Consider the following 14,354-nt stretch of genomic DNA (forward strand, 5'->3'; position numbering starts at 1 on the left):
TTGATCAGTTAATACCAATTTGATGGTGAGTACATATGGTGCTTGTCTTTCCATTCTTGGGATACTTCCCTTAGTAGAATGCGTTCCAGCTCTATCCAGGAGTATACGAGAGGTGCTATATCACCATACAACATTTTATTTTATGATAAAGTTATATGAAGTTGATCTGGTAATGATTCTTGGTTCTGGTTTATGTTTTCAGAGTACTTTGAACATAACAGTTTTGAACAATTTTGCATCAACTATTGCAATGAAAAACTTCAACAATTTTTTAACGAAAGGATTCTGAAGGAGGTAATTGCCATTATACTTTAAACTTAAGATCTGTGCTAGACTATTGTAAATTTCAAGGAGGAGAGACATGCTGCAGTTACCCAGATTGATGGGTTTTGATGAGGTGATGGGGTATAAAGGATGGTGGCCCAGGGAACCTGGGAAAGCACAGCAAGGGCCCCTGGGCACATCGGAAGTGTTAATGGTTCAGCTGAAGCTTAGGGACCCTATAAAAATGCTAATAGATGCCTCCTCAGAAGTGAACATCTATTGTTTCTTACTAGTGATTTTACTAGACTAGAAGTTCTCTTTGTTTCTTTTTCTAATTTTGTTTTCTCTACTTCTGTCACTGCCAAACAACTTTCATCCTTGTCCTTGGGGTCTCCCACCCTTCTCTCAAGTCTCTCTGCTGCTGCCCTTCTACTGCCTACTTGCCTTTTCTCTATGTATAGTGGCAAAGCCACCAGGGCAGGAGATTCCATGGAGCCATTGGCCTGGACTGGCTCTGGGCAGTACTGTTCCTGCAGCGGTACCTTGTGGGCTGTCCTTTGTGAACAGCCAGCCTGTGAATGGCTTGCCTTTGGCCAGGCACCATCTCTGGTCCAGTAAGGAAATTCCTGCCACTACTCATTGTAAATAACTGTGGATATGGCAGGCACTCAGAATACCAAGTCTAGGAAAGTTACTTTATAATTGTTTACAGTGCAGAAAGTAAAGGTAGCTTTGAATCGGTTTATTTATGATTAGGCTCGCAATTTTTCCCCTGAATTTGGATTCTCCACTCTTTCCTTCCAATACCCTTGACTTTCTTTTCATTGTACTACTATTTGAGATATGTTTTATTGAATGAGAAAGTAGAGTTAAAAGGACCTAAGAGGTCATCTAGTCCAGCCCCTTATTTTACCAATAAAGAAACTAATTCCTAGAGCATTTTAGTAACTTCTGCAGGTCTGAGCCCTGCTTTTTTGTTTGCTGGCCCATAACACTGTACTTTCTTCATATTAGCACTGCTGTATTCTAAGTTCTTTCCTCCCCTGTATTTGGGCTGAAATGTGCAATATTTTCTTTCCTGTTCCCATCCCATTTATCTTTTCCCACATTTTTATGATGTCTATGTCTTTACAGGCTTCCCAGCACATTCCAGCTTTTGTATATTTTATTTACATGCTATAGTTAAATGAATTCTGGCATAAACAAACAGATAAAACCAGTACTTATCAGTAAGACAGTTTCTTTGAAAATGTTTTATCCAGCCACATTAGTTCTTCTATTATCATGTGAAGTTTTACATGCATGTCATTTCATTTAACATGACTTAATCCTTTCCTTCCACACCAACCCAGCAAGAAACTTTATCTAGAAACTTTATAAAGAGGAGACAGTACCTTGATTTATGTTTACTTTTATGACATCCTTTAAAATGTGAATTTCAAATTCAGATTGAGTTAAAGTGTACAGTGCCTTCTAGAAAGTTGGAAACCTTTTTTAGCATATCTCATGGGAAGAAATATTTAAACAGTCAGGAAATAATGTTAAAACAGATTACCTTAAGCTCATTGCGTAGTGTACTCATCTGTGATAAAAATCTTTAAAAAAATTTTTTAAGAACATACTAGGCTTACATCTAAGGACTCAACTTTGATTTATATGTTATTCTAAATTATGCTTATTTCCCCCATTTGATGTATACCTCATATATATTATATTACTGTGTAAGTATTAGAGCCCATTGGTAGTTAATTGCTATTTCCTTGATTTTAGTGCCTGTTTGCAAATGTTCAAAATCTATTCCATCTCTAGAAAACTGTTTAGGACTATACTAGCTGTTATACACCTCTGTATTCTAATTAATAAATGTTATGATCAGAAACAGCTCAAAACATTGAGTCTATTTCATATCACACAGTATTTCAATGTATATGATTATGATTATTTCATTTTTAGGAACAAGAACTCTATCAAAAAGAAGGTTTAGGTGTTAATGAAGTGCATTATGTGGATAATCAGGACTGTATAGGTATGTATTTTTAACTCTATCTTTGAGAAATAAGGAAAGATATAGTGAATACATTTACTAGTGATTTTTCTATGCTCTGTGATTGAATTACTAGTTATAGGACTTGAAACTCATATTTGAAAGAGCTTTACTTCTCTGGTACTGCTTAGATGTTATTTCCTACTGAGACATCAAATTTTGCTTTATTGAAAGTTTTTTAAAGTCTCTCCTCTATTTATCATGATGGGAGTTTTTCTACTTAAGTAGGTAATGTGTGAATTATTTAAGAGGGAAACTCAATTGCTTAGGCAGCAAAGGGATTTATCATCTCACACGAGGAAGTCCATAGTTAGGCCAGGATCCACACGAGGTGTATCAGGGTTCGGCTCTGGTTTTCTGCAGTTCTCTTGGTTCTGCTCTCCTCTGTGGTTCTGCTCTCCTCTGTGCATTGGCAACACCCTCTGAGTGGTTGCAGTTTGGCTCAGAAGTTCCACGTGTCACATCCAGATAATACTGTGCAGCAGGAGAACAGGGCTCTTTTCTCTATCTTAGCAGTGAGGAAACCTTTCCCTGAAACTTGCCATCCCCCCACTGCCAGCTACCTTTTAGTCCTATTTTTCTTTCCATCCCATCTCAAAAATAAACTGTTGGACAAGCCTTGTTTTGAAAACTCAAATTGACAATCTAGTCAGTAACTCATGTGCTAGATTTGGACAAGATAATATAATACTGATAATACTTTACATCAATATAACTTTTCAAAGCACTTTCACATCCCACTTGGTCTACTCAGCATTCCCTTAACATGCCGTACCCTTTCTTGCCTGTGTCTTTGACTGAGTGGTTTGATATCTTGTCTGGAACTTTTCCCCCTTCCATTTATCTTTTAGTCCACCTCTACCTTCTTCTAAATCTATCAGAATACTCGCATTTATAGCCTAGTTCAACATGCCCCTTCATCGCTATCACTAATTGCCCAGCAAGCATCATTTTCTAACCAACGCAGTTAGACTATTCCTACAGCTCTGTCCCACTCAACATTTCTTATATATTGTGTTTAAGCAGTTTACATTTTATGTATATTTTGAATAGGCAGAAAATGCAAATGAATGAATGGAAGGAACATGAAGATGTGCTGTTTTGAGAAACTTTGCTTAAAAGCATTTAGATCAGTTTCTAAAAGTATTATTAAAAAGCTCTGCTTGCAAAAGCTTCTGTATTTTTACTTCACTTTGCATACAGATGTCATCTGGAAAAGGAGGATTTTTCTCGTTCCTTAGCTTCTTATCCTAGCTTACAAATGGAATGGTTATTATATTAGTTGCCTTCTTTGTGGACTTGTTTTTCTAAAACCTATATTAAATATATGGTATTACTTTCTAATAAATGGCCAAATTTGAAATAAAAATCCATCTGTTCTCTATAGCCTTTGAGAGAATACTTACAGAATTATGTTGTTTTTGATCAGTCCTTGAAATCTATGATCATTAAATTGTTCACATATCTGTAAAATGTTATTTTTACCTTACTATGAATATTTCCATTGTTTGAAATAGATTTAATTGAAGCAAAATTAGTGGGAATACTGGATATTTTGGATGAAGAAAATCGCCTTCCCCAGCCAAGTGATCAACATTTTACATCTGCAGTTCACCAAAAGCACAAGGATCATTTCCGACTCACGGTGAGTTTGCCATTGTAAAATTGAGACTCTGTAGTAGGAAGAGAAATCGTTAAAAAGATACACTAGATATTAGATATTGTTAGATAATTAGAGTCATAAATTTTGTAGGGTTTAGAGCAACTATATTATATCCAGCACAACATCTTATATAGATGGGCATTTAGTTTATACATATTTTTGATGATAATGATCTGTATAATTAAGGCCCTTGTCTCTGGATGAACAGTACATTTCACCTAAGATTAACAAAGAGATTTACCTGCTTTCTTCATGGTCTCCCTTTTGAGGTAAGTGACTATCAGTTGCTTTGTTTTGTATCATGTGACTTTGATCATGTTCCAGGGGTTAGCACCTAAAGTCGCAAGCAGCCATTTGTCTGCACATTTGAAAGACCAGCAGTGAAGGTTGTGGCTTAGAACTCTTGTCTGGTGGAAGCAATGCATGTTAGATACTGGTCAGCCAATTCATTTTAATCCTCTTTCCTAGGGAGTTCTGAATGGATAATATACTCAGAGAAGGAAATAAGAGCTGAAGCAATAGAAGGATTAGGGTGGAGTAAAGGGAAAAACAGACACAGAGAACAGTAGAAATAAATGAGAGGTGCACTCTAAAAGGGCCAGAAGACCTGGTTCCTGAACTGCCTGAATCCTTGTAGTGGTGAAAAGTAGAGCTGTTCTCCATGAGGCTGGACTGTGTGGCTATTGAGGTGTTCCCTGTGTTCACCTAATTCTGTTTGTCTTTTCATTCAGCCATTATCACCTGAGGTAATACAAGCACATCTCCATCTTTGGGTCCAGAAAAAGCCCGACTAGCACAGAGAAATATGGATGTTACTTTCAACCACAAAGATGGTACAGCCTCATCTAATAGATAACAACAACAATGAAAAAAAAAAAGGAGAGAGAGAAAGTAAAGCTGTTTAGTTGCTTAGTGGAATTAGGGAGCTATCAGGCAAATGCATCCCATACTGTATATTATTTTGAGATTGTAATGTAGTATAACGATCATTGCTTTGATGGATCCAGGAGCTTGAGTGAATGGTAACAAATATTTTTGTTTTCATTTATCCTTAACAAAAGCAGCGGTAAATAGGGTAAATGTATTTATTTGACTAGCTGATGTAATTGTGTTAACCTTCCCTAGGGACTAAAATCCCACAACCAACTGCCGCATTTACTTGAAGTTCTTCTATGTCTTTAATTATTTATTGTAATATGGAGCCTGTTTCTGTTACCTCAGTGGAGATAAAACTAAAAAAATATGTATCCTCAACAAAACTTGCTAAAATTGAAGATACGTATACAGTCCTGTCTATTCACAGCTCACTGGTCTTTGTGATGACCAGCCTGTGGCTGCATGGTTACCTTCACCGGGGGTACTGATCACTAGTCAACAAAATTGTGACCAGGATCTCAGAGGCATATAACTCAAAGGTTAGCAAACTGAAGCATCAGGAATGGGCTTTGGCTGCTTTTCTCAAGTGAGAACTAGAGTAATAAAGCAGTAAGTCCTGATTTATATAGGCCATTCCTATTATTGTATATTTTTGAAAATAAATATAATAACTATTTATGGAACAATTATATGTGCCAGGCACTGTTCTATCTAATACTTTTGTTTGAACTATTTCATTTAATCCTATTAGCCTCCCCATGCTCCAGCTGAGGAAACATACAAGGAGAGGTTGAGTGACATGCCCAGTATGGCATGTGCAAATGGGTGGGACAGGCTGCAGAGCCTGTACGCTGACTCGTTTTCTTCGTTTAGTTTCCTCATTTTTGAATGAGATTACCTTTCTTAACCTTTTGTTATTTTGAGAGTGAGATATGATCTTGTATGTGAAAGCATTTTGGAAACTTTAAATATGATACAAATATGAGATATTATAATTAAATGGTATAACCCTAAAATGGTTTAGTTTTCTTGAAATAGATTGAGGCTCATAGTGTAAATATGTTAGGACGTATGGTTTGAAACAGTGGGAGAGGCCCTATGCTGATTTCAGGTGTTTACATGGCTGCACATGGGAGTCACCTCATATAAATGGTGTGGGCTTTGGGAGATTTAAAAATTCTCCAGGTGATTCTAATACAGCACCAAGGTCAGAACCACTGCTTTAGAAATAGGAGGGTAACCTTATAAAATGCCAACTATGTTTTGCATGTGCTTCTAAATAGTGGGCTTTTGGGTTTTGGGTATGTGTATTTTGTCTTAACACCTATTTTCTTTCCTAAGAGATTATACCAAATATTTGCTAGATTTCACTGATACTTTAAGACATCCTAGATGTTTAAAAAGCAGTACAGTTGTGGAATATGTAAAATTTCCTTTATACTTTTAAGTATTTTATATCTCAGATGTTTTCTAAAGGAAGATTATGTAATATATTTTAGATACATTAATAACTCATGTATGTATTGTTTTTCAGATTCCCAGAAAGTCTAAGCTGACAGTTCATAGAAACATCAGAGATGACGAAGGCTTCATTATCAGGCATTTTGCAGGGGCAGTGTGCTATGAAACAGTGAGTATAATTTTTACAAGGAGAAAACCATTTAAGATTGAAGCTGCACTGTACAGTATGATAGCTTCTAGCCTCATGTGGCTATTTAAATTTAAATTCAATGAAATTAAAAATTCAGTTCTCCAATACACTAGCCTTACTTAAAAGTGCTCAATATCCACATTGACTGGTGGCAACTGACTCGGACAGTGCAGATATAGAACATTTCTATCATCACAGAAAGTTCTATTGGACAGAGCCACATTAAGGGATGTTATTGTAAGATGGACTGAGAAACATTCCTGTCTAACTTATTTTTCAGACCCAGTTTGTGGAGAAAAACAATGATGCTTTACATATGTCTCTTGAATCCTTAATATGTGAATCCCGGGATAAGTTTATACGGGAATTATTTGAATCATCCACAAATAACAACAAAGATACTAAACAAAAAGCAGGGAAACTTAGCTTCATCAGCGTGGGAAACAAGTTTAAGGTATTTGTGTTAAATAAATTATTTGAATTTTTTACTGCATTTAAAATGAAATATATTGTTTTATTTTCTAAAGTGGATAATGTAGATCACTGTCAGAAATCCCACAAGTGAAGTTCAATAGCAGACCCTGCATTGTTGATATTTGTATGTAAAATATCATAATGTAGGCCTAATAATTGAACATACAGAAAAGCTTGCAGTTTTCTGAATGTGTTCTTTCTTGGTTCTTAACATATCTGGTTGCTTCTCCTAATGTTCTTGCTTCTGCATACTGTCTGGTTGACCTTCAAACCTTCTCTTTCCCATGTGTTTTCTGTTTCCTTCCTCATTCAGCAGTTTTGTTTTGGCTGGAGTAGTCCAGCTCGGGATGGCTAGAGAGGACTAGTTGAGTTGAGAGGAAAAGCAGGCACAGCCAGGGGCTTCAGGTAAATGATCACCTTCGTGGACTCCTGTTTATAAAGTGGCTGCCATGCTAAAAAGGGCCCATCTCAAGTTAATGATTCAGTTTGTAATTCGTTTTCAATGTGTTTTTTCTCATAGTGGCATTATGGGTGTGCATATCACACTAAAATTTGATTAAAGCTTTTAATAACTTCTGTAAAAAAATATGTGCTTGGGTGTGGCAAACTCTTTAAATTGCTTATTTAACATTGAAGAATATATCATTTGTTTCATTAATTTTGGATCAGGGATTTATTCTTTGAGCTCTGACAAGGAATGTCAGCAAGGTGTGTCTTAGAAATGGAACACTATTAATTGTTTCTAATTGTTGAATATTTAGCATAGGAAAAATAATTCAAAAAATTACAAGTTTAATGAACAACAAACTATAATACATAGAAAAAAGAAATAGAATTAATTTATCTCACATAAATTTCCACAATGTATTATTATATTTACAATAAAACTCTACATTTGCCTTTAATTGTATGTATGTAAATATGGAAAATGATATAATTAGATACAATATGTAAGTATCAGGATATTGTGATACTAACTGATAGTATGAGCCTCCTAAAATCCCTTTGGATTGAAATGGGCCCTAAATAATTAACTCGATAAAATCGTGTTTATAAGAGTTAGGTTTTTTTTAATGCCTAAAACATAAATATAGAGGAAAGCTCATATTACATTTTCAGGTAACTGAATAAAAAACCTTGAATTTTATTATAGGTTATATTAATTGTGAGTTCCTAATTCCCTCAGTGAGCAGTTTTTTCCCTTGTTTGGATATTCTTTAATTTCTGAATAGGCATTTGATAACATTGGTTTTAAAATAGTGTATTAGCCTATATGAAATGGCTATCATTCATGAAGTCTTTTCCTATTGTATATATTATAGTAGTATTGTTGATAGGAACAATACTTGTAATTTTAGACAATATTAATAAGAAAAATTCTTAAAATTCTTTGGTTTAAATAATCTTTTATGTTGAGCCTTGAAATGCCTTATAATTGCTTATATATAATATGTATTTTTTACCTTAGACTACTGAAAGCTATAACTGAGTGATACTAAAAATATTTCACGTTTTTCTCTGAGATACTTTGAAATGAAATATTAATAGTATTCTTAATTTTACATATGGCAGAATAGCTCATTAAATTAAGTTTGAATTATGTAAGGTGGTAAGAACAAAACTGGCTACCATTTATAGTAATATTTATCCAACATCATTGGGGACCAAAAATTTTCCACTGAAATGTACTTTTTCAGGTTATCGAAAACTTTTACTGTTAGTGTTTTAGAAAAAGTCATCCCTTTTTATGGAAGTCTTATCCTATTATAAACATGAATATTTGTATGCTTTAAGATAAAAATAAAATACCAATGAAGCATAAGTTGCGTAAGGTGGTTTAGCCTTATGCCTTATGGTCCTTGACTGCTGTTTTTTGATAATTGATTTTCTTCCCTTTTTTCTCAGCTGCTATTAGTTTACTTTTGCTGCTTCTGTTCTTTTGACTTTATCTCCTTTTTTTGGAGAACACTGTGCTTAGTCTGTGGATTAAGGAGCAAGGACTGTGTGACAGTTGTTTTCTTTCCAAATTAGTGGCTCTTAGACTTTTCAGTTATGTGGTGGTCCAGATTGATCGTCAGAACTCTGTTAACCAGATAAGTAGGGTATGGCTGTATTTCTTTAATTCAATGACAAATTTATTCCATTTTAATAACTTAAGCCTCTCAGTATATATGAAGTATACTGTAGTGGTATCACAGATAGAAGAATGAAACTTGGTGTCAGGCTTATGTTGGAATCATGGCTTTGTCGTTAGTAGCTCCAATAATCTTGGGCGAGTTATTTATTTCCTTGGACCTCAATGCTTTCATCTGTAAAATGAAGCTAATATATCCTTAATCAGGATTGGTTTGTTTTATCCTTAATTAGGATTAAACATGATAATGCCTGTGAAAAGCTTTGAGTAGTGCTTAACTCATAGAAAGCGTCCAGTAAAGTATGCCTATTATTAATTATAGCTATGATTAATACAATATGTTAATGTAAGAATTAACATTTTAATTTGTCTTTTGTAAGTAGTATAATCATCTCACTATAAAATCCAGGTATAAGAATTTTACATAATTAATTTAGTTTGCAGAGTAGTAAAGTGAATAAATGAATTTAAGTACTGAACCAGAATACAATTATGATCAATATTATAAAAACAGGAAAACATAGTAACTTGTAATGTTCATTGTCAATTTTTTTTTAGAAAATTGTCCAAGTTTTTAAAAATAATTGAAATGTGAAATGTTTTAAAATAATAAAGAGAATTTCTATAGCTAGGTAGGACAATTTTGTTTATATTAAGTGTTCCATAAGACAATTCTAATATGTTTACCATTAGTGTATATTTTAAACGTCTTCATTCTTAATGGTGTGTGACACACACTACACCTAGTTTGCCACATATTCAGATACTGTACTATTGATCTCTTATTAAATGCATCCCCACCATTTTCATTTTCATTGCCTATACGTTTTTTCCTCATTCATCCTACAAATGTGTGTCTGTTTTTTAGTATTGCTAATTTTTAGTTTTTTAATTACACAAGTTCTGTGTAAGAAAAGTGAGTTCCTTTCCTTGGCATTACTTTAGCCATTTTGCATGATGCTGTGTCTGGTAAAGAGTTTGTGTACTAAGAGTTTGCTAAATTGTAATGTGTTATATGTGGATGTTATTGCATGTTGTTTTATTCTAATAGTGGAGCTCCAATATTAACTTATGACACTGTGTACTTTCGCTTTTCAAAATAAACTGATTTCCTTTCTTTCACAGACACAGTTAAATTTGCTTCTGGATAAACTTCGAAGTACTGTGAGTACTCTTAAAAAGAAAACAGGGTTTTTTTAAAATGGTTCTCCAAAATTATGATTACTAATTATACAAGTAAGCATAGTACCCTGGAATAATTAGAAATACATTTTAAACCATATTCCCTTTATTAAAAAAAATAAACTTTTAAAATCATTATCATTTGATTAGGTTTGTTCTGAAGAAAGGTCACATATATATGTAAGGCCAAATTATTTTAGAAATATATAGAACTCTTTGAATATTATTAAATTAAGATTATCCTGTAGGTTCAGGCAGGTGTTAATAATCAGTAATTATAGAGAAGGAGAATGTATTTTTTTAGGATTAAAGATTAAGCATGTAATTCAACCTCATTTTATTACTGTCATAGTAATATTCTCCAGACATACAATGTTGATGTCGAAAAAATGAATATAATATTTTTATGCCCTATTATGGAGGCAAAATTTATTAGGAGCCTATTTTTTAACTGTGCATTTTAGTGAACCACCCTGTTTTTTGAAATGAAAAAAACACTATAGAAAGAAATTTAATATGTGGTTTATATAAAAGAAGCATGATTCCAAAGTAGTCATTTTACACAAATCCACAGAACTTGGCTGAGTACTCTTTGTTTTCAAATAGTCATTTTGAAAAGAAGGCATTTCTAAAATGTGTTCTAAAAGTGTTTGCAGTGAGCATGATTGTTGAAATAATTATTCAGTTTTGCAAGGTAACTACTGTGAAGAGAAGCAGTTATTTGGATGTCTAGTATATTAGCATCAGCACTCAGCAGTCTCACTGTATACATACATAATCAGCATTCTTTCTGCCTCATTCAGCATAATCTGATAATTGATTGAAAATGCCTTTAGGCTTTTAAAAATATTATTTAACAAACAAAACTTTAAAATGTGCAGCAGTGCAGCTTAGGGACCTCTGTATATTTTGGAAGTACAATGATTGAAAAAAAATTTTTTTTTTAACACTTTGGCCTAAATTTTAAGGGGCATAATTTTCTTTATTCCTCTTTTCCTAGGGCAATTTTCTTATCACAGAAATACTGCATATAAATACATTTAAGTATAGAATCAAATCACATGTATATTAGCCTGCAAAATGTATTGTTCAAATATGTTAAAAATATTTTACAGTGAGAGACTTTCCTTTTTGCAGTTTTGGCATTCAGATCTAAAATATGTTTCTAGTACTATTAATTTATAATACAAACATTCATTCTAAGCTTGATATTATAAAAGTATGCCAATAAACGTTTTAATTCCTTAAGTAATTATTTTAAAAGTTTCATATGTTAACATTAATTTGCTTTGAAAGTTGCTGGTATTCATAGAAGTAGAAAAATAAGGATGCTGTATCTGTTGTTTCCAAAAGTACCTTCATTTTCCTAGGGAGCAAGCTTTATTCGTTGCATCAAACCTAACTTAAAGATGACAAGCCACCACTTTGAAGGTGTTCAAATTCTGTCTCAACTTCAATGTTCAGGTATTTACATATTTTCATAATCTATGTCAGTGTCCATCAGTAGTCGTAGCTCAAATGCAATTTAATAGGTCAGTGTTTTCAAATAATTCATCATTATCTTGATTATTTTAAAGTACAATGAGATTTTCATCTTATATTTTCTTTAATTATAAGAAAAGTGTTAACGGCAAATTACTTGAGCAATACTGGGTTGTAGTTTATTGTGAAATAAACTATTTTACATCACTGACGTAACATTTATGAAAACTCTTTAATGGTAAACCTGGATCTCCCTTAAGTTGGCTGCTTTCCTATGGCCTTCTCAGTCCGGCAGCAGTTCACTTCTCATTCCCCACACAACTGGGTGAGGAGGTGGGCTTTAGTGTCCCTGCTTGCTACTCCACCACTGTGAAAAAATGAAAGCAGCACAACGCCCTCCTCGGCTTCTGTGACAATTTTATACATTTGATTAAACTGTCACTTCTTACCCTGCCTGCGCTATCTGACTTTGCTCTCCTCATTTCCCTGAGCGCCATGCCCATCCTCCATCCCTACCCAGACTACCCCTGCTTCCTCCCAAGGCATCAGCTATCCCCTTTATTTACCTTTGGGTCCAGCGAGGGCCCCTGACCCTTCCTTGCCTGTCTGACTCCTTATTTTGCTCCTCTCACAGGCAGATTTACCATGAAGCTAAGGTCACTTGAGCTTCACGGTCCTTCCTTCATTTAAATAAATCCCTTCCAAAGTACTTAATTTTGTAATTTGCAACTTTGTGTTCTTTTCTTAATGGGCCCTCTCCCCAGATCTGGACCTGCCCCTGACCCCTCTTACAATGCCCTAGCTGTTGATGAATCTAATTCTGTCCCTCCTCCCTGTCTGTACAGGGTTGATAGGAAAGACAAATTGGTGCCAATTAAATTCATGACACTGACTTTTAAAGGGCTCTCAAACTTGCCTTGCCATGTGTCCCTGATCAGCATGTTCTGTTTCTCTACAGAGACCAGTTAGGCCCAGGCTGCTCTCCTGAAGTCTCTGAGCCTTACCTCTTTAATAAAAAACCTTAAGCTTTACCTGTTTGCTATCAAGCACTTCTACCTACCTACATAACCTTCCCTCCTATTAAGAGAGCTCCTGTCTCTCTTCCTAGCTGAAGCTTGTTATTCCTTGAAATCCATCTCTTCTCGTGAATCTTCAGTATAGATTATGTATATTGAACAATTCCCTTTGAGTTGGATCTCTCCTGTTACCATTTAAATATGCTGAAATCTCATTTCTGACCCGCATTTCCCTTCAGGGATCTCCCTATCTTCTTCCTCACTGTTTTTCTCCATTTGTTCCTTTTCTCTCCAAGAATATTCTTATTTTCTCAGTATCCTGCCTTCCATTCACTCTTTAACCCCAAGAGAATTTAGCCTCCACCTTGACAAGGTCACCAGGCTTGATCCTAAATCAAATGTCCATTTTGCAGTTCTTGTCTTAGTGGACTTCACAGCCACATTAACTCCGGCCAATCCCTTTAACATATATCCCTTCCTTGGCTTCTGAAACAGCATATGCCCCTGCTTTGCTTTTGAATTCTCTGGTCATTCCTGATTTCTCTGTCGGCTCATTCTCTTCTACCTGGATATTATTTGTTAGAGTTTTTCAGTTTTTGGGTTAGGCCTATTTTTCTTCTCATTCTATATCAATGCTGTCCGGTAGAATTTTATATGGCAATGGAAATATTCTGTATGTGTGTTAACCCATATAGTAGCCACTAGACACTTGTGGCTATTGAGTACTTGAAATGTGGCTAGTATGACTTAGGTACTAAATTTTAAGTTGTATTTAATTTTAATTTTTTAAAATTTAAATTTAATAGTCATATGTGGCTAATGCAGCTGCAGGACACGTGGCTAGTGACTATGGTATTGAAAACCACAGGTGTCTATTCTCTATCTAAGGCTCTCCGAGTCCCATCGATCATAACCTCCTAAGTAGTGAGTCCTAGTACTCTCATTCAAACTGCACCATATCTCCCCTAGGTTTTTGCTGTAGCTTCCTACGTATCCTCCTTGCATTTGCTCCGTCTGTTTTTCCCATGCATTCAGAATGATCAATTTATCTCTAATCATCATATCTTTTTACTGCTTAAAATGTTCTAATGGCTCCATATCAGTATTAGGGTGAAGAGCAAAATCCTAGTAGCTTATGAGGTCCCATATGGCCTGGCCCATGTGTCCCTAGCTTCATCTCTTTCCATTCTCTCTCTCCTCTCTGTGCTCCAACCACACTAACTTTCATTTTACTTCCTTAAATGTTCCATATTCCCTCCCATCTCAAGCTGTGCACTGTGACAGTACCAACCAAACTTTGCTTTTATTTCTCCAAATAGAGCCTAGAACTAAATTGAGTTCTGGAGATTTTCTCCTATAGGAATGATTTCCTTTATGTGTTTCATTAATGTGTTTTCATTAATTAAAAATTGTAATAGTTTATATGTTCACAGTAACAAAAATTAAATAGTACAGAATACTATAAGTAAAAAAAGTCTTCTCAGGGTTGACCATTTAACTCTGTGTCTTGGATATATTTTTTATACTGGTTAGATAAAACTCTTTTCTATTCTTTTTAATTAATGTAT

General features: G+C 34.6%; 1 protein-coding gene across 1 annotated transcript in view; it reads left to right on the forward strand.

Annotated features, from left to right (window-relative positions):
* MYO6 (myosin VI) overlaps positions 1 to 14,354 on the forward strand; it is a 168,695-nt gene that overhangs the window by 96,592 nt on the left and 57,749 nt on the right. Inside the window, exons 9-15 of the mRNA XM_012646043.1 lie at positions 203 to 294; positions 2,218 to 2,290; positions 3,826 to 3,953; positions 6,382 to 6,477; positions 6,779 to 6,952; positions 10,232 to 10,270; positions 11,659 to 11,752. Coding sequence (XP_012501497.1) covers positions 203 to 294; positions 2,218 to 2,290; positions 3,826 to 3,953; positions 6,382 to 6,477; positions 6,779 to 6,952; positions 10,232 to 10,270; positions 11,659 to 11,752 — 696 coding nt within the window. The remainder of the gene's footprint in view (positions 1 to 202; positions 295 to 2,217; positions 2,291 to 3,825; positions 3,954 to 6,381; positions 6,478 to 6,778; positions 6,953 to 10,231; positions 10,271 to 11,658; positions 11,753 to 14,354) is intronic.

This window comes from Propithecus coquereli, unplaced genomic scaffold (genome assembly GCF_000956105.1).
Source record: "Propithecus coquereli isolate 6110/MARCELLA unplaced genomic scaffold, Pcoq_1.0 Scaffold24, whole genome shotgun sequence".
Taxonomy (NCBI): domain Eukaryota; kingdom Metazoa; phylum Chordata; class Mammalia; order Primates; family Indriidae; genus Propithecus; species Propithecus coquereli.